Here is a 15,645-nt window from a genome sequence, read left to right as displayed (position 1 = left end):
TATTTTTATTTCAGGAATCTTTCAACCTCAGTTTTGAACATTTGAATTGTCTGAGCACCCTGGCCGTTCTGGGGGGAAGCAAACTGCAGATTTCTCCCTGACGTTTTAGCTATGATTGGCAGGTGTTCAGTTCTGAGGGAATAAGTGCTCCCTTCTTAGAGGGGCACCATCATTAATAATCTAATAAAACGTAAACTGTGATGAACTCAAATCATTATATCTCTGGGACCTAAATTATCAGTCTGTGGCAACTGTAACATTTAAGGTACAAGATGTTCCGATGTTTGTTACATTGATTTCTGACTAGTAACAAGAGCCGGACTGTCTGGAAGTGTCTTGATAAGTTCCAGATCAGCTCAAGAGTCAGTGGACCTGCGGAACAGGTCCGCCTAAGGAAGGGATGGTGGGGGCAGGTTTTCCACTCTGGGTTGGATGTGAAGAACCGGGGAGTGGCGATTCTGGTGGGGAAAAATGTGTTGTTTGAGGCATCGGAGGTGGTGGCGGATAAGGGGGGGTAGGTATGTTATGGTTAGGGCTAGGCTACAAGGAGAGAAGGTGGTACTGGCTAGTGTGTATGCCCCAAATTGGGATGATGCGGGCTTTATGAGGCGAATGTTGGGACGGATCCCGGATCTGGAGGCGGGAAGTCTGATCATAGGGGGGGACACTTTAATACGGTGTTGGATCCTTCACTGGATTGGTCCAGCTCTAGGACGGGTAGGAGGCCGGCGGCGGCCAAGGTACTGAGAGGGTTTATGGATCAGATGGGTGGAGTGGATCCATGGAGGTTTGTGAGGCCGAGGGCACGCGAGTACTCTTTCTTCTCCCACGTACATAGGGTCTACTCTCGGATAGATTTCTTCGTGGTGAGTAGGGGACTGATTCCGAGAGTGGAGGAGGCCGAGTATTCGGCCATTGCAATCTCCGACCACGCTCCGCATTGGATAGAGTTGGAGATGGGGGAGGTGCGGGACCAACGTCCGTTGTGGCGGTTGGATGTGGGGTTGTTGGCGGAGGAGGAGGTGTGTAGGAGGGTCCGGGCAAGTATTGAGGGGTACCTTGAGGTGAATGATACGGGGGAGGTTCAGGTGGGGATGGTCTGGGAAGCCCTGAAGGCAGTAATTCGTGGGGAGCTGATATCCATCCGGGCACACAGGGAGAGGAGCGAGAGGAGTGAGAGGGATAGACTGGTGGGAAAGATGCTGGAGGTGGACAGGAGGTACGCAGAGGCACCAGAGGAGGGACTGTTGGGGGAGAGGCGCAGCCTACAGGCTAAATTTGATTTGCTGACCACTAGAAAGGCGGAGGCACAGTGGAGGAAGGCACAAGGGGCAGTGTACGAACATGGTGAAAAGGCGAGTAGGATGCTGGCTCATCAGCTCCGTAAGCGGGATGCGGCTAAAGAGATTGCTGGAGTGAGAGACAAGAGTGGGAATGTGGTGCGGAAGGGGGTAGAGGTGAATGAGGTCTTCAAGGACTTTTACGGGGAACTGTACCGGTCGGAGCCAACGGGGGAGAGGAGGGGAATGGAGAGGTTCCTTGACAGGATTTCTTTCCCGAAGGTGCAGGAGGAGAAGCTGGGTGCGCCGATTGAGCTGGAGGAGCTAGTTAAGGGGATCGGGCAGATGCAGTCAGGGAAGGCACCGGCGCCGGATGGGTTCCCGGTGGAATTTTATAAAAAGTTTGTGGACCTAGTGGGCCCCTTGCTGGTGCGGACACTCAACGAAGCGTGGGAAGGGGGGACTTTGCCCCCGACGATGTCGCGGGCGCTGATCTCGTTAATTTTAAAGAAGGACAAGGACCCCCAGCAGTGTGGTTCATACAGGCCCATATCTCTCCTCAACGTGGATGCTAAGGTGCTGGCAAAAATCCTGGCCACCAGGATAGAGGACTGTGTGCCAGGGGTTGTACACGAGGACCAGACAGGTTTTGTGAAGGGAAGGCAGCTGAACACGAATGTGCGGAGATTGTTGAATGTCATCATGATGCCGGCGATTGAGGGGGAGGCAGAGATAGTGGTGGCGCTGGATGCGGAGAAGGCCTTCGATAGAGTGGAGTGGGGGTACCTATGGGAGGTGTTGGGGAGGTTTGGATTTGGTGAAGGGTTCATTAGATGGGTAAGGCTGCTATATGAGGCCCCGATGGCGTGCGTGGCCACGAATAGGAGGAGGTCAGAGTACTTCCGGCTTTACTGAGGGACCAGGCAGGGTTGCCCCCTGTCCCCCTTGTTGTTTGCACTGGCAATCGAGCCGCTGGCGATGGCGTTGAGAGATTCAGAGAGGTGGAGAGGCTTGGTGCGAGGTGGAGAGGAACATAGGGTGTCGTTGTATGCCGACGACCTGTTACTGTATGTGGCGGACCCGGGGGTGATGGAGCTGCTAGCTGAGTTTGGGACTATTTCAGGTTATAAATTAAACTTAGGCAAGAGCGAGGTGTTTGTGGTGCACCCTGGAGACCAGGAGGAAGGAATTGGTAGGCTCCCGCTTAGGCGGGCAGGGGAGAGCTTTAGGCACCTGGGGGTGCAGGTGGCCAGGGACTGGGGGACTCTTCACAAGCATAACTTCACCAGACTGGTAGATCAGATGGAGGAGGAGTTCAGGAGGTGGGACATGCTGCCATTGTCGTTGGCGGGGAGGGTACAGTCCATCAAAATGACGGTGCTTCCGAGGTTCTTGTTCCTTTTTCAGTGCCTGCCCATATTTATCCCCAGGGCCTTCTTTAGGAGTGACCAGCAGTATTCTGAGCTTTGTGTGGGCACATGGGACTCCGAGAGTGAGGAGGGTGTTCCTGGAGCGAGGAAGGGATAGAGGCGGGCTGGCGCTGCCCAACCTTCTGGGGTACTATTGGGCAGCCAATGTGTCAATGGTGCGTAAATGGGTGATGGAGGGGGGAGGGGCGGCGTAGAAAAGAATGGAGATGGCGTCATGTAGAGGTACGAGCCTGGGTGCCATGGTAACGGCACCGTTGCCGCTCTCCCCTAAGAGGGTTACCACGAGCCCGGTGGTGGCGGCGACCCTAAGAATCTGGGGACAGTGGACACGGCATGGGGGAAACAGGGGGCTCGATGGAGGTTCCATTGGGTGGCAATCATCGGTTCATCCCGGGGAACAAGGATGGGGGATTTAGGGAATGGCAAAGGGTGGGCATCAGTAAATTGAGAGAATTGTTTATTGGCGGGAGGTTTGCGGGCCTGGGGGAACTGGAAGATAAATTTGGCCTTCCCCAAGGGAACATGTTCAGATACCTGCAGGTAAAGGCGTTTGCTAAGCGACAGGTAGAGGGATTCCCTTTGCTGCCCTCGCAGGGGACGATGGACAGAGTGCTTTCGGGGGTGTGGGTAGGAGAGGGGAAGGTGTCTGACATCTATAAGGTAATGCAGGAGGTGGAGGAGTCGTCAGTGGAGGAGCTGAAGGCTAAATGGGAGGTGGAACTCGGGGAGCAAATAGAGGACGGGACTTGGGCGGATGCCTTGGAGAGAGTCAACTCTTCCTCCTCATGTGCGAGGCTTAGTCTCATCCAATTTAAGGTGCTGCACCGGGCCCACATGTCCGGGACTAGGATGAGTAGGTTCTTTGGGGGTGAGGACAGGTGCACCAGATGTTCGGGGAGTCCTGCGAACCACGCCCATATGTTCTGGGCATGCCCAGCAGTGGAAGAATTCTGGAAGGGGGTGGCGGGGACGGTGTCGAGGGTGGTTGGATCCAGGGTCAAACCAGGGTGGGGACTCGCGATTTTTGGAGTTGCGGTAGAGCCGGGAGTGCAGGAGGCGAAAGAGGCCGGTGTCCTGGCCTTTGCGTCCCTAGTAGCCCGTCGAAGGATTCTGTTACAATGGAAGGATGCAAGGCCCCCAAGCGTGGAGACCTGGATCAGTGACATGGCGGGATTTATAAAATTGGAAAAGGTCAAATTTGCCCTGAGAGGATCAATACAAGGGTTCTATAAACGATGGCAGCCTTTTCTGGACTTCCTGGCTCAGAGATAGGTAACTTGGTCAATAGCAGCAGCAACCCAGGGGGGGGCGGGGGGTGGGGGGGTGCATTATTGTAGTGTTTATTCTGTAACTTTATAGTGTGTTAATTTGCGTTGTTGTTAAAATGCTGGGTTGTTCATGGGGATGGGGCGAATGTATATGATTGTTAATATTATTGTTATTTTCGGTATTTTACTAAGGTGCGTCAATGTTGTATAAAATCAAAATTTTTCAATAAAAATTACTTTAAAAAAAAGAGTTAGTGGACCTTTTTTAAAAATGTATTCATTTATGGGATGTGCCTTCGCTGGCTCAGCCAGCATTTATGGGATGTGCCTTCGCTGGCTCAGCCAGTATTTATGGGATGTGCCTTCGCTGGCTCAGCCAGTATTTATGGGATGTGCCTTCGCTGGCTCAGCCAGCATTTATGGGATGTGCCTTCGCTGGCTCAGCCAGTATTTATGGGATGTGCCTTCGCTGGCTCAGCCAGCATTTATGGGATGTGCCTTCGCTGGCTCAGCCAGTATTTATGGGATGTGCCTTCGCTGGCTCAGCCAGCATTTATGGGATGTGCCTTCGCTGGCTCAGCCAGTATTTATGGGATGTGCCTTCGCTGGCTCAGCCAGCATTTATGGGATGTGCCTTCGCTGGCTCAGCCAGTATTTATGGGATGTGCCTTCGCTGGCTCAGCCAGCATTTATGGGATGTGCCTTCGCTGGCTCAGCCAGTATTTATGGGATGTGCCTTCGCTGGCTCAGCCAGCATTTATTGCCCATCCCTAGTTGCCCTTCAGAAGGTGACAGTGAGCTGCCTCTTTGAACCGCTGCAATCCCCGAGGTGTAGGTACACCCACAGGGCTGTTAGGGAGGGAATTCCACTTCTAGTGGCGGCCATGGTGTGAGTGGTCGCACATTTGGTAGCTCCCGCTTGTGGAGATATTTTTGGACCTTTTCCCCGATTAGCGGGCAAACATTTTAGTGGACAAAAGGTGAGGAGTGGTAGAGAAAGAGTTTGTTCCACTGGTGGATGGATTCGTGGACCAGACGTAGTTTTAGGCGAAAGGAGCTGTTGGAACGGGAAACTGTGCCTGGGACACAGGGAAAGATGGCGGAGGGTAAGGGACCAGCCCTACTGTCTCAGTGGTCTATGGAACAGCTGGTCGACTTTTTAAACAAGTTCACCCGGCAGAGAAGGAGTCTCTGGAAGACCTGGCGAGGTGGGGCGGATCCGCTTAAGGTGGGGATTGACTGCATGGAGCTGAGGTTGTAGACTCAGAGCCAGGCCATCCAGAAGGTGGAGGAGACGGTGGTGGTGCATGAGGGACAGCTTACTTAATTGGCAGCTGAGAATGGGGTGATGCAAGATAGGTTTAGCACACTGGGCTAAATCACTGGCTTTCAACGCAGGCCAGCAGCACGGTTCAATTCCCGTACCAGCCTCCCCGAACAGGCACCGGAATGTGGCGACTAGGGGCTTTTCACAGTAACTTCATTTGAAGCCTACTTGTGACAATAAGAGATTTTCATTTTTTAAGATACCCAGAAGCGGTTTCAGAAGGTGGAGGCTTTGGAGAATCGCTCCCGGAGACAGAATCTGAGGATTGTGGGGTTGCCAGAGGGCATTGAGGGAGTGGACGCTGGCTCATATATAGCCAAGATATTGCTGGGAGAGGGGGTCTTCAAACAGACCCTAGAGGTAGACTGATGAAATTGGACAGACCCTACTGGGTGCTGATGAATTTGGACATGCCAAATTCTCCCTCTGTGTACCCGAACAGACGCCGGAATGTGGCAACTAGGACTTTTCACAGTATCTTCATTGCAGTGTTAATGTAGGCCTACTTGTGACAATAAAGACAATTTAAAAAAAGGAAGCCACAGGGCAACAAGCCACCGAGGGCGATGGTGGTGAGATTGCAGCGGTTTCTGGATAAGGAACGGATCCTGTGGTGGGGCAGGCAGACGAGGCGGTGTATCTGGGAGGGCAGCAAACTTCAAGTATACCAGGACAAGGGTTCGGAGCTGGCCAAGAGGAGAGAGTGAAGGCTGCCCTCTTTAAGAAGGGCCTGAAGTTCAGAATGCTGTACCCGGCCCACCTCTGTGTGACCTATAATGGCTGAGAATACTATTTTTGGATGCCAGAGGAGGCGATGGGGTTTGTGAGAGACAATGGACTGGCAGGAAAGAAAGACACTGCACTGTGGAGGTGGTGTTTTTTATCCCTCTGGGGGCCACTGTCCTTTGTTCTTCTGTGGGGGTTGTGGGGTTGTTCTTGTCTCTTTCGGTCTTTGAATGTTGATGTTGTTGTTTGCACCAGGAGAGCGTTTGGGAAGGGGGGGGTCAGTGGGGGTAGGATGCTGGGCGCCATGGGTGGGGTCTACAGGGCTAGCTGGGCGGGCTAGTTCATGGAAGTGCAGTGGGGGGGCGAGCAGGTGGTTAGTGTTAATGGGGGTTGGGATTGTTGTACTGTGGGGTGGGGGAAGGGGGGGACTGCTGACAGGGGAGGGGTTTTTGAAATGTGGTATGATGGAGGAGGGGTCGATGACTGTGGACATCCGAGGGCGGGCCTGGTGGCGGGACGGAGGCTGACCCAGGAGGGGCTGTGGATGATTGGCGGTGCGGGGGGGAGGGGTTCTCCCGACCAGGCTGATCACATGGAACGTGAGAGGGCTGAAAGGGCCGGTCTACATAGACATAGCTCGCATGTTACACATTTGAGTTTAAAGGAGGATGGGCATTCTTACAGTAAACTGACCTGGAGATTGGGGATAAAACTAGGCTCTGGAAAGGGTGGGTAAGGTAGGTCTCTCAGTCAGGACTGGATCTGAAGATGAGGGGGATAGCGGTCTTGACAAATAAATGGGTTTTGAAGTGGACAGCATCGTGGCAGACTCGGAATGGAGATATCTTATGGTGAGTGGGAAATTGGAGGGAATGCCAGTGGTGTTGGTGAATGTTTATGCCCAGAACTGGGATGATGCAGAGTTTATGAGGCAGGTGTTGGGGAAGATCCTGGACCTGGACTCACATCGGTTGATAATGGGAATGGGTGGATTTTAACACGGTTCTGGAGCCGAAAGTGGACCGGTTGAGCATGAGATCGGGGAGGGTGTCGGCGGTGGTAAGGGAACTGAGGGGGTTTATGAAGCGTTTTTCTCCCATGTGCATAGGGTGTACTGCCAAATCGACTATTTTGTGTTGGATAGGATGGATTTTGTTGTTGGCGGGATGGTCGGTTTGGAGTACTCGTCAATTGTGGTTTTGGATCATGCGCTGCTTTATGTTGACTTGCAGATGAATCCGGGGTGGTGGTGGTGCTCGGGGGGGGGGGGGGGGGGTAGACACAGCGCCCGCAGTGGAGGTTAGATGTGGGGCTATTGGCAGATGAAGAGGTTTATGAGCAGGTGAAGACTGCGATTCGGGGATGTGTGGAGCTGAGTGAAACGGGTGAGGTTTCGATTGCCATGCTATGGGAGGCAGACGGCAGTAGTAAGGGGGGGGGCGGGGGAGAGTTTATTTCAATACGGGCACACAGAGATAAGGCGGTGCAGGTGTAGATGGCGAGGTTAGTGGAGGAGATTTTGCAGGTGGATAGGCGGTATTCGGAGGCCCCAGAGGTGGGATTGTTGAAGGAGCGAGAGAAACTTCAGATGGAGTGATATCCATGGGTAAGGCGGTAGGGCAGTTGGAGAGAGCTAAAGGGGCGGTTTATGAGTACTGGGAAAAGACGATTAGGATGTTGCCGCATCAATTGAGTAAGCAGGAGGCAGCGAGGAAGATCGGAAAGTGGAAGGATAGAGTGGGGAACACAATCTTTGATCCAGTGGGTTTGGGGCTCCTTGATGCCATTCTCGGTGAAATGCTGCCTTGATGTCAAGGGCAATTACTCTCCCTCACCTCTGGCATCCACCTTTTGTCCATGTTCAAACCAAGGCTGTAATGAGGTCAGGAGCTGAGTGTCCCTTGTGGAACACAAATCAGCGTCTATGAACAGGTTATTGCTGAGTACATGCCACTTGATAGCACTGCTGATGACTCCTATCACTTTGCTGATGATGGAGAGTAGGACAGTAATTGCAGCGGTTCAAGAAGGCAGCTCACCACCACTTTCTGAAGGGCAACTAGGGGTGGACAATAAATGCTGACCTAATCAGTGACGCCCACATCCCATAAATAAAATTTTTTTAAAGAATCGTAATGGCTGAAGACTGGCATCTGTGATGCTGGGTATCTCCGGAGGAGACTAAGATGGATAATCCATTCGGCACTTTTGGCTGGAGAGTTTTGTGAATGCCTCAGCCTGATCGTTTGCACTGATGTGCTGGACTCCTCCATCGTTGAGGATGGGGATATTTGTGGTGTCCCCTCCTCCAGTGAGTTGCCTCTTTTTGAGGCAGTCAGTTTCAGGAAGTCAGCCTGCAACTAGCACAAAGAGAGGGAGACAGGAACAGGTACCAGTTAAGAACTTTAAGAAGGAGCTCAGGAGAGGATCAGGGGAAGCCATGCTAATCAAGAGTGCCCTGGGTAGCACTGGTAATCAAAGAAGGCTCAGAGGATGCCATGGCAATCAAAGAGAGCTGAGAGGAAGCCTGGGAATAATGTGTAGCTGGATACAGCCGGGAGACAGGAGTTTGGAGAAACTCAAGAGCAGTGCCAACTCAGTTAACTGAAATTGTGCCAGTAAGCAGAAGCTGAAGTGCACACTGAGAAATCTAGAGGTGATGAGATTAAAACTCTGGGAAGGGAGCATTCATTGAGATAGTCCAAGGGGGAGGGGCTTTGGAGGGAATTCCAAGGAGGGATCTTTGAAGGTGAAATTGGGAATCCCGTATGAGACAGTTTCAATGAGGTTGTTTGACTTGGCGCTTACTGGCATCTGGATGGATTTTTGTGAAATCCTTGGACTCTGTCTTGGTCGCATCTGTCATTTGCTCTGTAGTGTGGTATATTTTGACCACAATTCATCTGATAATTCAAATATCGCTCATAGTTGCAATGAATATTAGAGTATAAGATACACTGTAAATTGTTTTATATTTCTGAACTCATATAGTAAAGTTTGTTTTTCTTTGTTTAAATCCCATAAAATCTTGTGGCTTTATTCCAAAACATCAACCTTTATCTACTTTAATCAAAACATTACTAGTCCTTAACTAGATCTCTCCACACGTCTCAGGGTCCGGTCAAGGACTATAACACATGTCTAATAAGAATTCAATTATGATATTCCATCGGAAACCCATCCGACCCTGCCACCTTCCCCGACTGCATCCTCCCAATTGCATCTTTTATCTCCTGCTCCATTATCGCCCCCTCTAATGTAGCCCTGTCCCCTTCCCTAACCTCAGGTACTCCAGCCCATCTAGAAATTCCTACATCTCCCGGCCTCCCCCAGGTGGCTCTGACCTGTACAACCTCTCGTACAATTTCTTAAAGACCTTGTTATTCTGATCTGAGCTACCACCAACTTCCCTGCCCTGTCCTGCACTTGGACAATTTCCCTTACCGCAGCCTCCCTACAGAGATGACCCACCAACATACAGCCCACCTTCTCTCCATGCCCATAAACTGCACCCCCCCTGCTTGCCTCAATTGGCGTACCGCCTTCCTGGTAGATAGTCGGTCAAAGCTAGCCTGGAGTTCCTTCCTCTTTTCCAACTGTACTGGGTCCCTACCTTCTGTCTACCGCCAGCATCTCATCTATTACCCTCTAACATTCCAACATCTCCTCTTTGTCTAGCCTAGCCTTGAACGAGATCACCTCACCCCTCACCACCGCCTTTAAAGCCTCCCAGACAACCGCCTTTGACACCTCACCTGTGCAGTTAAAACCTACACAATCCTCGATTACTTTTTCAATTTTGTCACTGAACCCTCGGTCCCCAACAGTCCCACATCTAACTTCCACCCTCGTCTCTGTACTATCCCCTTCTCCAGTACCATATCCACCCAATGCGGAGCATGATCTGATACTGCAATTGCCGAGTACTCCGACCCTTTAACCCCAGCTAGCAGTGCCTTCCCCATCATGAAAAAGTCAATCTGCGTGTACACCTTATGGACCGCTGAGAAAAACGAGGATTCCGGCTCCCTCGGGTGCAGAAGCCTCCAAGGGTCCACCCCTCCCATTTCCACAATTAGCACAGCCAGACGCTTCGCAACCCCCCCCCCCCAAATCCCCAATGGGACTAGCAAGCGCGGCCGTGACCTGTCCAATTTTGGCTCTGCACCAAGTTCCAGTCTCCCCCCACTATCAGTTTGATATCATAATTCAAAAACAAGCTGGTACCACTGATGGTGGGGATGTTTGAGGAGGCGCTAGAGAAGGGGGTGTTGCCACAAACTTTGGGGCAGGCATCGATTTCCCTGTTACTTAAGAAAGATGAGGATCCGGCGGAGTGTGGGTCATATAGGCCCATATCACTTTTAAACATGGGCACAAAGAGGCGAAAGTACTGGCAGGTAGGCTAGAGGAGTGCCTCCCGAAGATGATAGGTGAAGATCAGACAGGGTTTGTGAGAGGGAGGCAGCTCTTTTCGAACATTAAGAGGGTATTGAATGTGGTTATGGTACTGGCGGAGGGGAAGGAAACAGGTGATTGTGGCATTGGATGCCGAGAAAGCGTTTGACCGGGTAGGATGGGGGTACTTGATGGCGTCCTAGAGCAGTTTGGAATTGGACCCAGTTTTGTGGACTGGGTAAAGCTATTATACAAGGAGCCGAGGGCCGTTGTTCGCACAAATAACATCAGCTCAGAATACTTTCCTCTCCACCGTGGGACTAGGCAGGGATGTCCTATGTCCTATGCTGTTTGCACACGCAATTGAGCCATTGGCCATCGCATTAAAAAGTTTGGGGGTATGGAAAGGGATAGTGCAGTGGGGATAGAGCATAGGGTGTCCTTATTTGCCGATGATTTGTTATAAGTGTCGGAACCAAGTGCGTCAATAGGGGGAATACTGGACCTGCTTTGGGTGTTTGGGTCTTTCTCAGGGTGCAAATTAAATCTAGACAAGAGTGAATATTTTGTGGTGTCTTGGCCAGGGGTGGAGGAGGGCTTTTTGGGAGGGGGGGGGGGGTGTACTGCTGCCATTCCGTAAGGCAGGGACTCACTTTAGGTACCTGGGGGTGCAGGTTGCTCGAGATTGGGGTATGGGCTCCGTAGGTACATTTCTAGTTTGGTGGGGAGGGTGAAAGCTGATCTGGCAAGGTGGGACGGTCTCCCTCTGTCACTGGCGGGTCGGGTGCAGGCGGTTAAAACGAATGTGCTGTCGCGATTCCTGTTTATTTTTCAATGCCTGCCGATTCTCCTGCCATAGGCATTTTTTAGAGAGATTAACGGGATGATTACCTCGTTCATATGGGGAGGGAAGGTGGCCAGAATTAAAAAGGCGCTACTACAGAGAGGAAGGCAGGCAGGGGGTTTGGGTCTTCCGAACCTGATGTGTTATTACTGGGCGGTGAATGTGGAGAAGGTACGGAGCTGGGTCAGAGGGGTTGACTCCCAATGGGTCAGAATGGAGGAGAGTTTGGGTAGGGGTTTGGGATTGAAGGCGCTAGCAACAGCACCACTCCCGACGGCCCCGGGGAGATACTCAGAGAGTCCAGTAGTAATAGCTTAGTTGAGAATTTGGAGGCAGTTTTGACAGTACTTTGGGTTGGGACAGGGTCAAGGGAAATGCCGATTCGGGGGAACCATAGATTTGAGCCACGGAGGTGGCATGGAAATTTTCGGAGATGGGAGGAGAAAAGAATTAGGAGACTAAAATATTTGTTTCTTGGGGGTCGTTTTGCAGGATTGAAGGAGCTGGGAGCGAAGTATGGGCTGGAGCTGGGGGAAATATTTAGATACATGCAGGTTCGAGACTTTGCCAGAAAGAGATAGAGATTCCCAGTAGAGCCGGCTTTCACATTGCTAGAGGAGGTGCTGACGACAGGGGGACTGGAGAAGGGGGTAGTATCTGCGGTTTATGAGGCTATTTTAGAAGAGGAGAAGGCGCCGCTAGAAGGGATCAGGGCAAAGTGGGAGGAAGAGTGGAGAGAGGGTATGGATGAGGGGTTCTGGTGTTAGGGTGCTCCGCAGGGTGAACGCCTCCACTTCGTGTGCGAGGTTGGGGCTGATACAGCTGATGGTGGTGTTTAGAGCGCACCTTATAAGCGCGAGGATGAGCTGGCTCTTGGAGGGGGTAGAAGATGTATGTGAACGTTGCGGGATGATCTCCGCAAACCACGTTCATATGTTTTGGTCCTGTCCAAAGCTGGAGGATTACTGGAAGGAGGTGTTCAGGGTAATCTCTAAAGTGGTGCACGTGAAACTGGACCCGGGCCCTCAGGAGGCCATATTCGGGGTGTCAGACCAGCCAGTAGAGGAATTCTACAATTCATGAGCGTTATTCATTATGTACTTTTGAGAATTGGATCACATCAAACATTAGGGAGGGATGGTGGTTGGGAGGGTTGGGGGGAGGGGAACTGTATGTGTTGATGGTGACTATGGGTGATTCCTCTTTGTCATCTGTTTATGTTAACATGCGGGCTAATGTTTGGGGGTTTGGTGGGAGGATAGGATCGTTGTTATTGATTTGGGTATTGACATTACATTCGTTACTGATTATTGTTTATTGTTGGATGTAAATTTGGGAGCAAATGTGAAAAAAGAGAATTAAAAAATATTTTAAAAAAATAATTCAATTATGGCTGTCGATATTGCACTCGATGCCGCCAATGCTGCAGATTCTCATACTCCCGCGTGGAAAAAGTGTTTCCAGGTTGTATTCTGAAGGCTTTACTGGGCTTGAAAATCAGATTAATAGCTGCTATGTTAATTGAACGATATATACAATTTTTTAAAATATAAATTTACAGTACCCAATTCTTTTTTTCCAATTAAGGGGCAATTTAGCGTGGCCAATCCACCTACCCTACACATCTTTGAGTTGTGGGGGCGAGACCCACGCAGACACAGGGAGAATGTGCAAACTCCACGCAGACAGTGACCCGGGACCGGGATCGAACCTGGGTCTTCTGCGGCATGAGGCAGCAGTGCTAACGACTGCGCCACAATGCCGCCCCCCCATATACAATTACAGTTAGTTTACATCTTGGCAGAAATATATTCCTGTAGCATTTCATGACACAATTTTGAAATGAAAATGAAAAATGAAAATCGCTTATTGTCACGAGTAGGCTTCAATGAAGTTACTGTGAAAAGCCCCTAGTCGCCACATTCCGGCACCGGTCCGGGGAGGCTGGTACGGGAATCGAACCGTGCTGCTGGCCTGCCTTGGTCTGCTTTAAAAGCCAGCGATTTAGCCCAGTGAGCTAAACCAGCCCCCTGGTTAAGTTTTGAGACTTAACCAATTGCCTCTCCAATTATCATTGCACAGTTGCACAATTAAGGTATAAAACTGAAATTGCTGTGGGAGAATGTAATAAAAACCACGGGCTGGATTCTCCGGTTCCCCCAGCAGCCTGTATCTCAGTGGCCCACCGTTTGCTGGCAGTGGGATTCTCTATTCCCACCGCCTTGTCAATGGGATTTCCTCCTGAAGCCACCCCACGCCGCCGAGAAACCCACAGGTGGGAGTATGCTGTCGGCAGAACAGTAAATCCCAACGGTCAGAGAATTCTGGCCCATATTGCAGAACACTGCACAGAATCATAGAATTTCCAGTGCAGAAGTATGTTTAAAAATAACTTTCATTTTTAAAAACTATTTACCTCAGACCCCCATGTCCATAAATAATCTTGAATAAACCGGTGTACATTTACCATCCAAGCAATATGTGACCTCCTTATTCTTCGTACCAAAATTTAATACCTCATACTTATATAAAAAGCAAACACACGTGATCACATTTTTCCTCAATTACAATTTTTCTGGAACCAACAGTCACTTAAACATGATCTCATGGAGCACAGATCCAGATAGACCTGCATCTATTTAGTGACTGTCTGCATTAATTCCATAAAGGTTTGGCCTTTCTCTTAGAGGATTCTTCTAAATTCAGAGACCAGTAAAAAATTGTCACTGTGCTTTATTGAGGCTGGGGTAAACATTTATTCACAAAGTTACTGTGGATGAGGTGATGGCAATGGGGCTAGGGAAAATAATTGCCGTGCTACAACATGAATTCGGAGCAATTGTGGCCTGACACAAATTAAAACCGTGCATCAAATCTCCATTAAAGAGATAGCTAGTCCCGGCCTTCCTGCTTCGAATTCAATTGCTTTAAGTTGAGACAAAGTTCTGTCTATGGGAGGCACAATAGCACAGTGGTTAGCACCGTTGTTTCATAGCTCCAGGGTACCAGGTTCGAATCCCGGCTTGGGTCACTGTCTGTGCGGAGTCTGCACGTACTCCCTGTGTCTGCGTGGTTTCCTCCTGGCGCTCCAGTTTGCTCCCACAAGTCCCAAACGATGTGCTGTTAGGTAATTTCGACATTCTGAATTCTCCCTCTCTGTATCTGAACAGGCGACGGAATGTGGTGACTAGGGACTTTTTAACAGTAACTTCATTGCAGTATTAATGTAAGCCTACTTGTGACAATAAAGATTATTATTATGTTACTTCTTTCTGCTCAATGCAAAACTATCTTTGAAAACAATAATTAAAATACTTACTTGCTCCTTTCATCTGCTTTTGAAACATGTGCCTCTTTAACGCCTGTTCTGTGCCATGGTTGAGATTCTGTTTGTGTCTGAGCACTTGAAAAACATTCAAAATTGTGACATTTAATATTTGTTTGGATTATCTTCACCATCACGCCAATTATCTCCAATGATTACAATAAGCCTGTACCCAACCTTCTTCCAGAAACACTCTGTGAATGGATAGTAACTGGTGCACACTCACAACATGAGGTGATGCACCCGCCAATTGCTGTTGTATACATATATTCCTGGTCTATGTAAGAATGCTTCCTGTTTATTTCCTTTCCACCCATTTCTTTTACATTATTTTATAGTTTCCGTCTGTGGATCCATAATCAAGATGTGCCTTTAAGCAGAAGACTCAAAGTTGAAGCAGTCTGCATGTCAGAACACTGTTCCCAGGTTTTGTTTTTTTGAGAGAAGTCAGATACCTTGACACAAAGTAGATCTTAGGAACAAGGCTTGGAGGGAGTTAAATCAATTGGTTAACTCGCAACTGGTGGGTTGGCCAGGGGCAGTGTTCTGCCTGACAATGGTCACTGATTGGTTACTGCGAGATGCTTATTGACAGAACTCGACAGAAGTGTTTAGATGTTGGAAGTGAAAGAAATTCACTTCTCTCTCTCTCCTGCTTGCTGAAGTGAAATAACTGCTCTGTTGTTCTGAAAGTAGTGAGTTCCCAATACATTCTTTGCTGTGAAAGTGAAATGATGCAGAGTCTGCAGAGAAGGTATCCAACTTTGCCAGAGAAAATCATCTCAAGCCTAGAGGGAAGAAGTATCAAAACGAAAGCCTGAACTTCAGAAAGACATTGACTGAAAGTCATTCCAGTGCATCAAAGATTCTTATCCTTTGATTTTTATTAATATTTTCATTCCCTTTCTAACACCCTTTCCCCTCTGTATTGTTTGGCTGTGTGTATAGAGAGGGCGGGTAGTTAGGAAGGGGGGGGTTGAGAAAGTGGTATTAGATATGTCAGTTATATTTTCTGTCTGTTTAATGATAATGCTGTACATAATAAAA

General features: G+C 49.7%; 1 protein-coding gene across 1 annotated transcript in view; it reads right to left on the bottom strand.

The window, feature by feature from the left end:
* LOC119972260 (centrosomal protein of 290 kDa-like) overlaps positions 1 to 15,645 on the bottom strand; it is a 45,749-nt gene that overhangs the window by 21,824 nt on the left and 8,280 nt on the right. Inside the window, exon 3 of the mRNA XM_038808666.1 lies at positions 14,593 to 14,676. Within this exon, the coding sequence (XP_038664594.1) occupies positions 14,593 to 14,676 (84 nt within the window). The remainder of the gene's footprint in view (positions 1 to 14,592; positions 14,677 to 15,645) is intronic.

Source organism: Scyliorhinus canicula, chromosome 10 (assembly GCF_902713615.1).
Source record: "Scyliorhinus canicula chromosome 10, sScyCan1.1, whole genome shotgun sequence".
In the NCBI taxonomy this organism is placed as follows: Eukaryota; Metazoa; Chordata; class Chondrichthyes; order Carcharhiniformes; family Scyliorhinidae; genus Scyliorhinus; species Scyliorhinus canicula.
The sequence above is the reverse complement of the archived record's forward strand: the minus strand, read 5'-3'. Positions and strand labels throughout refer to the sequence as shown.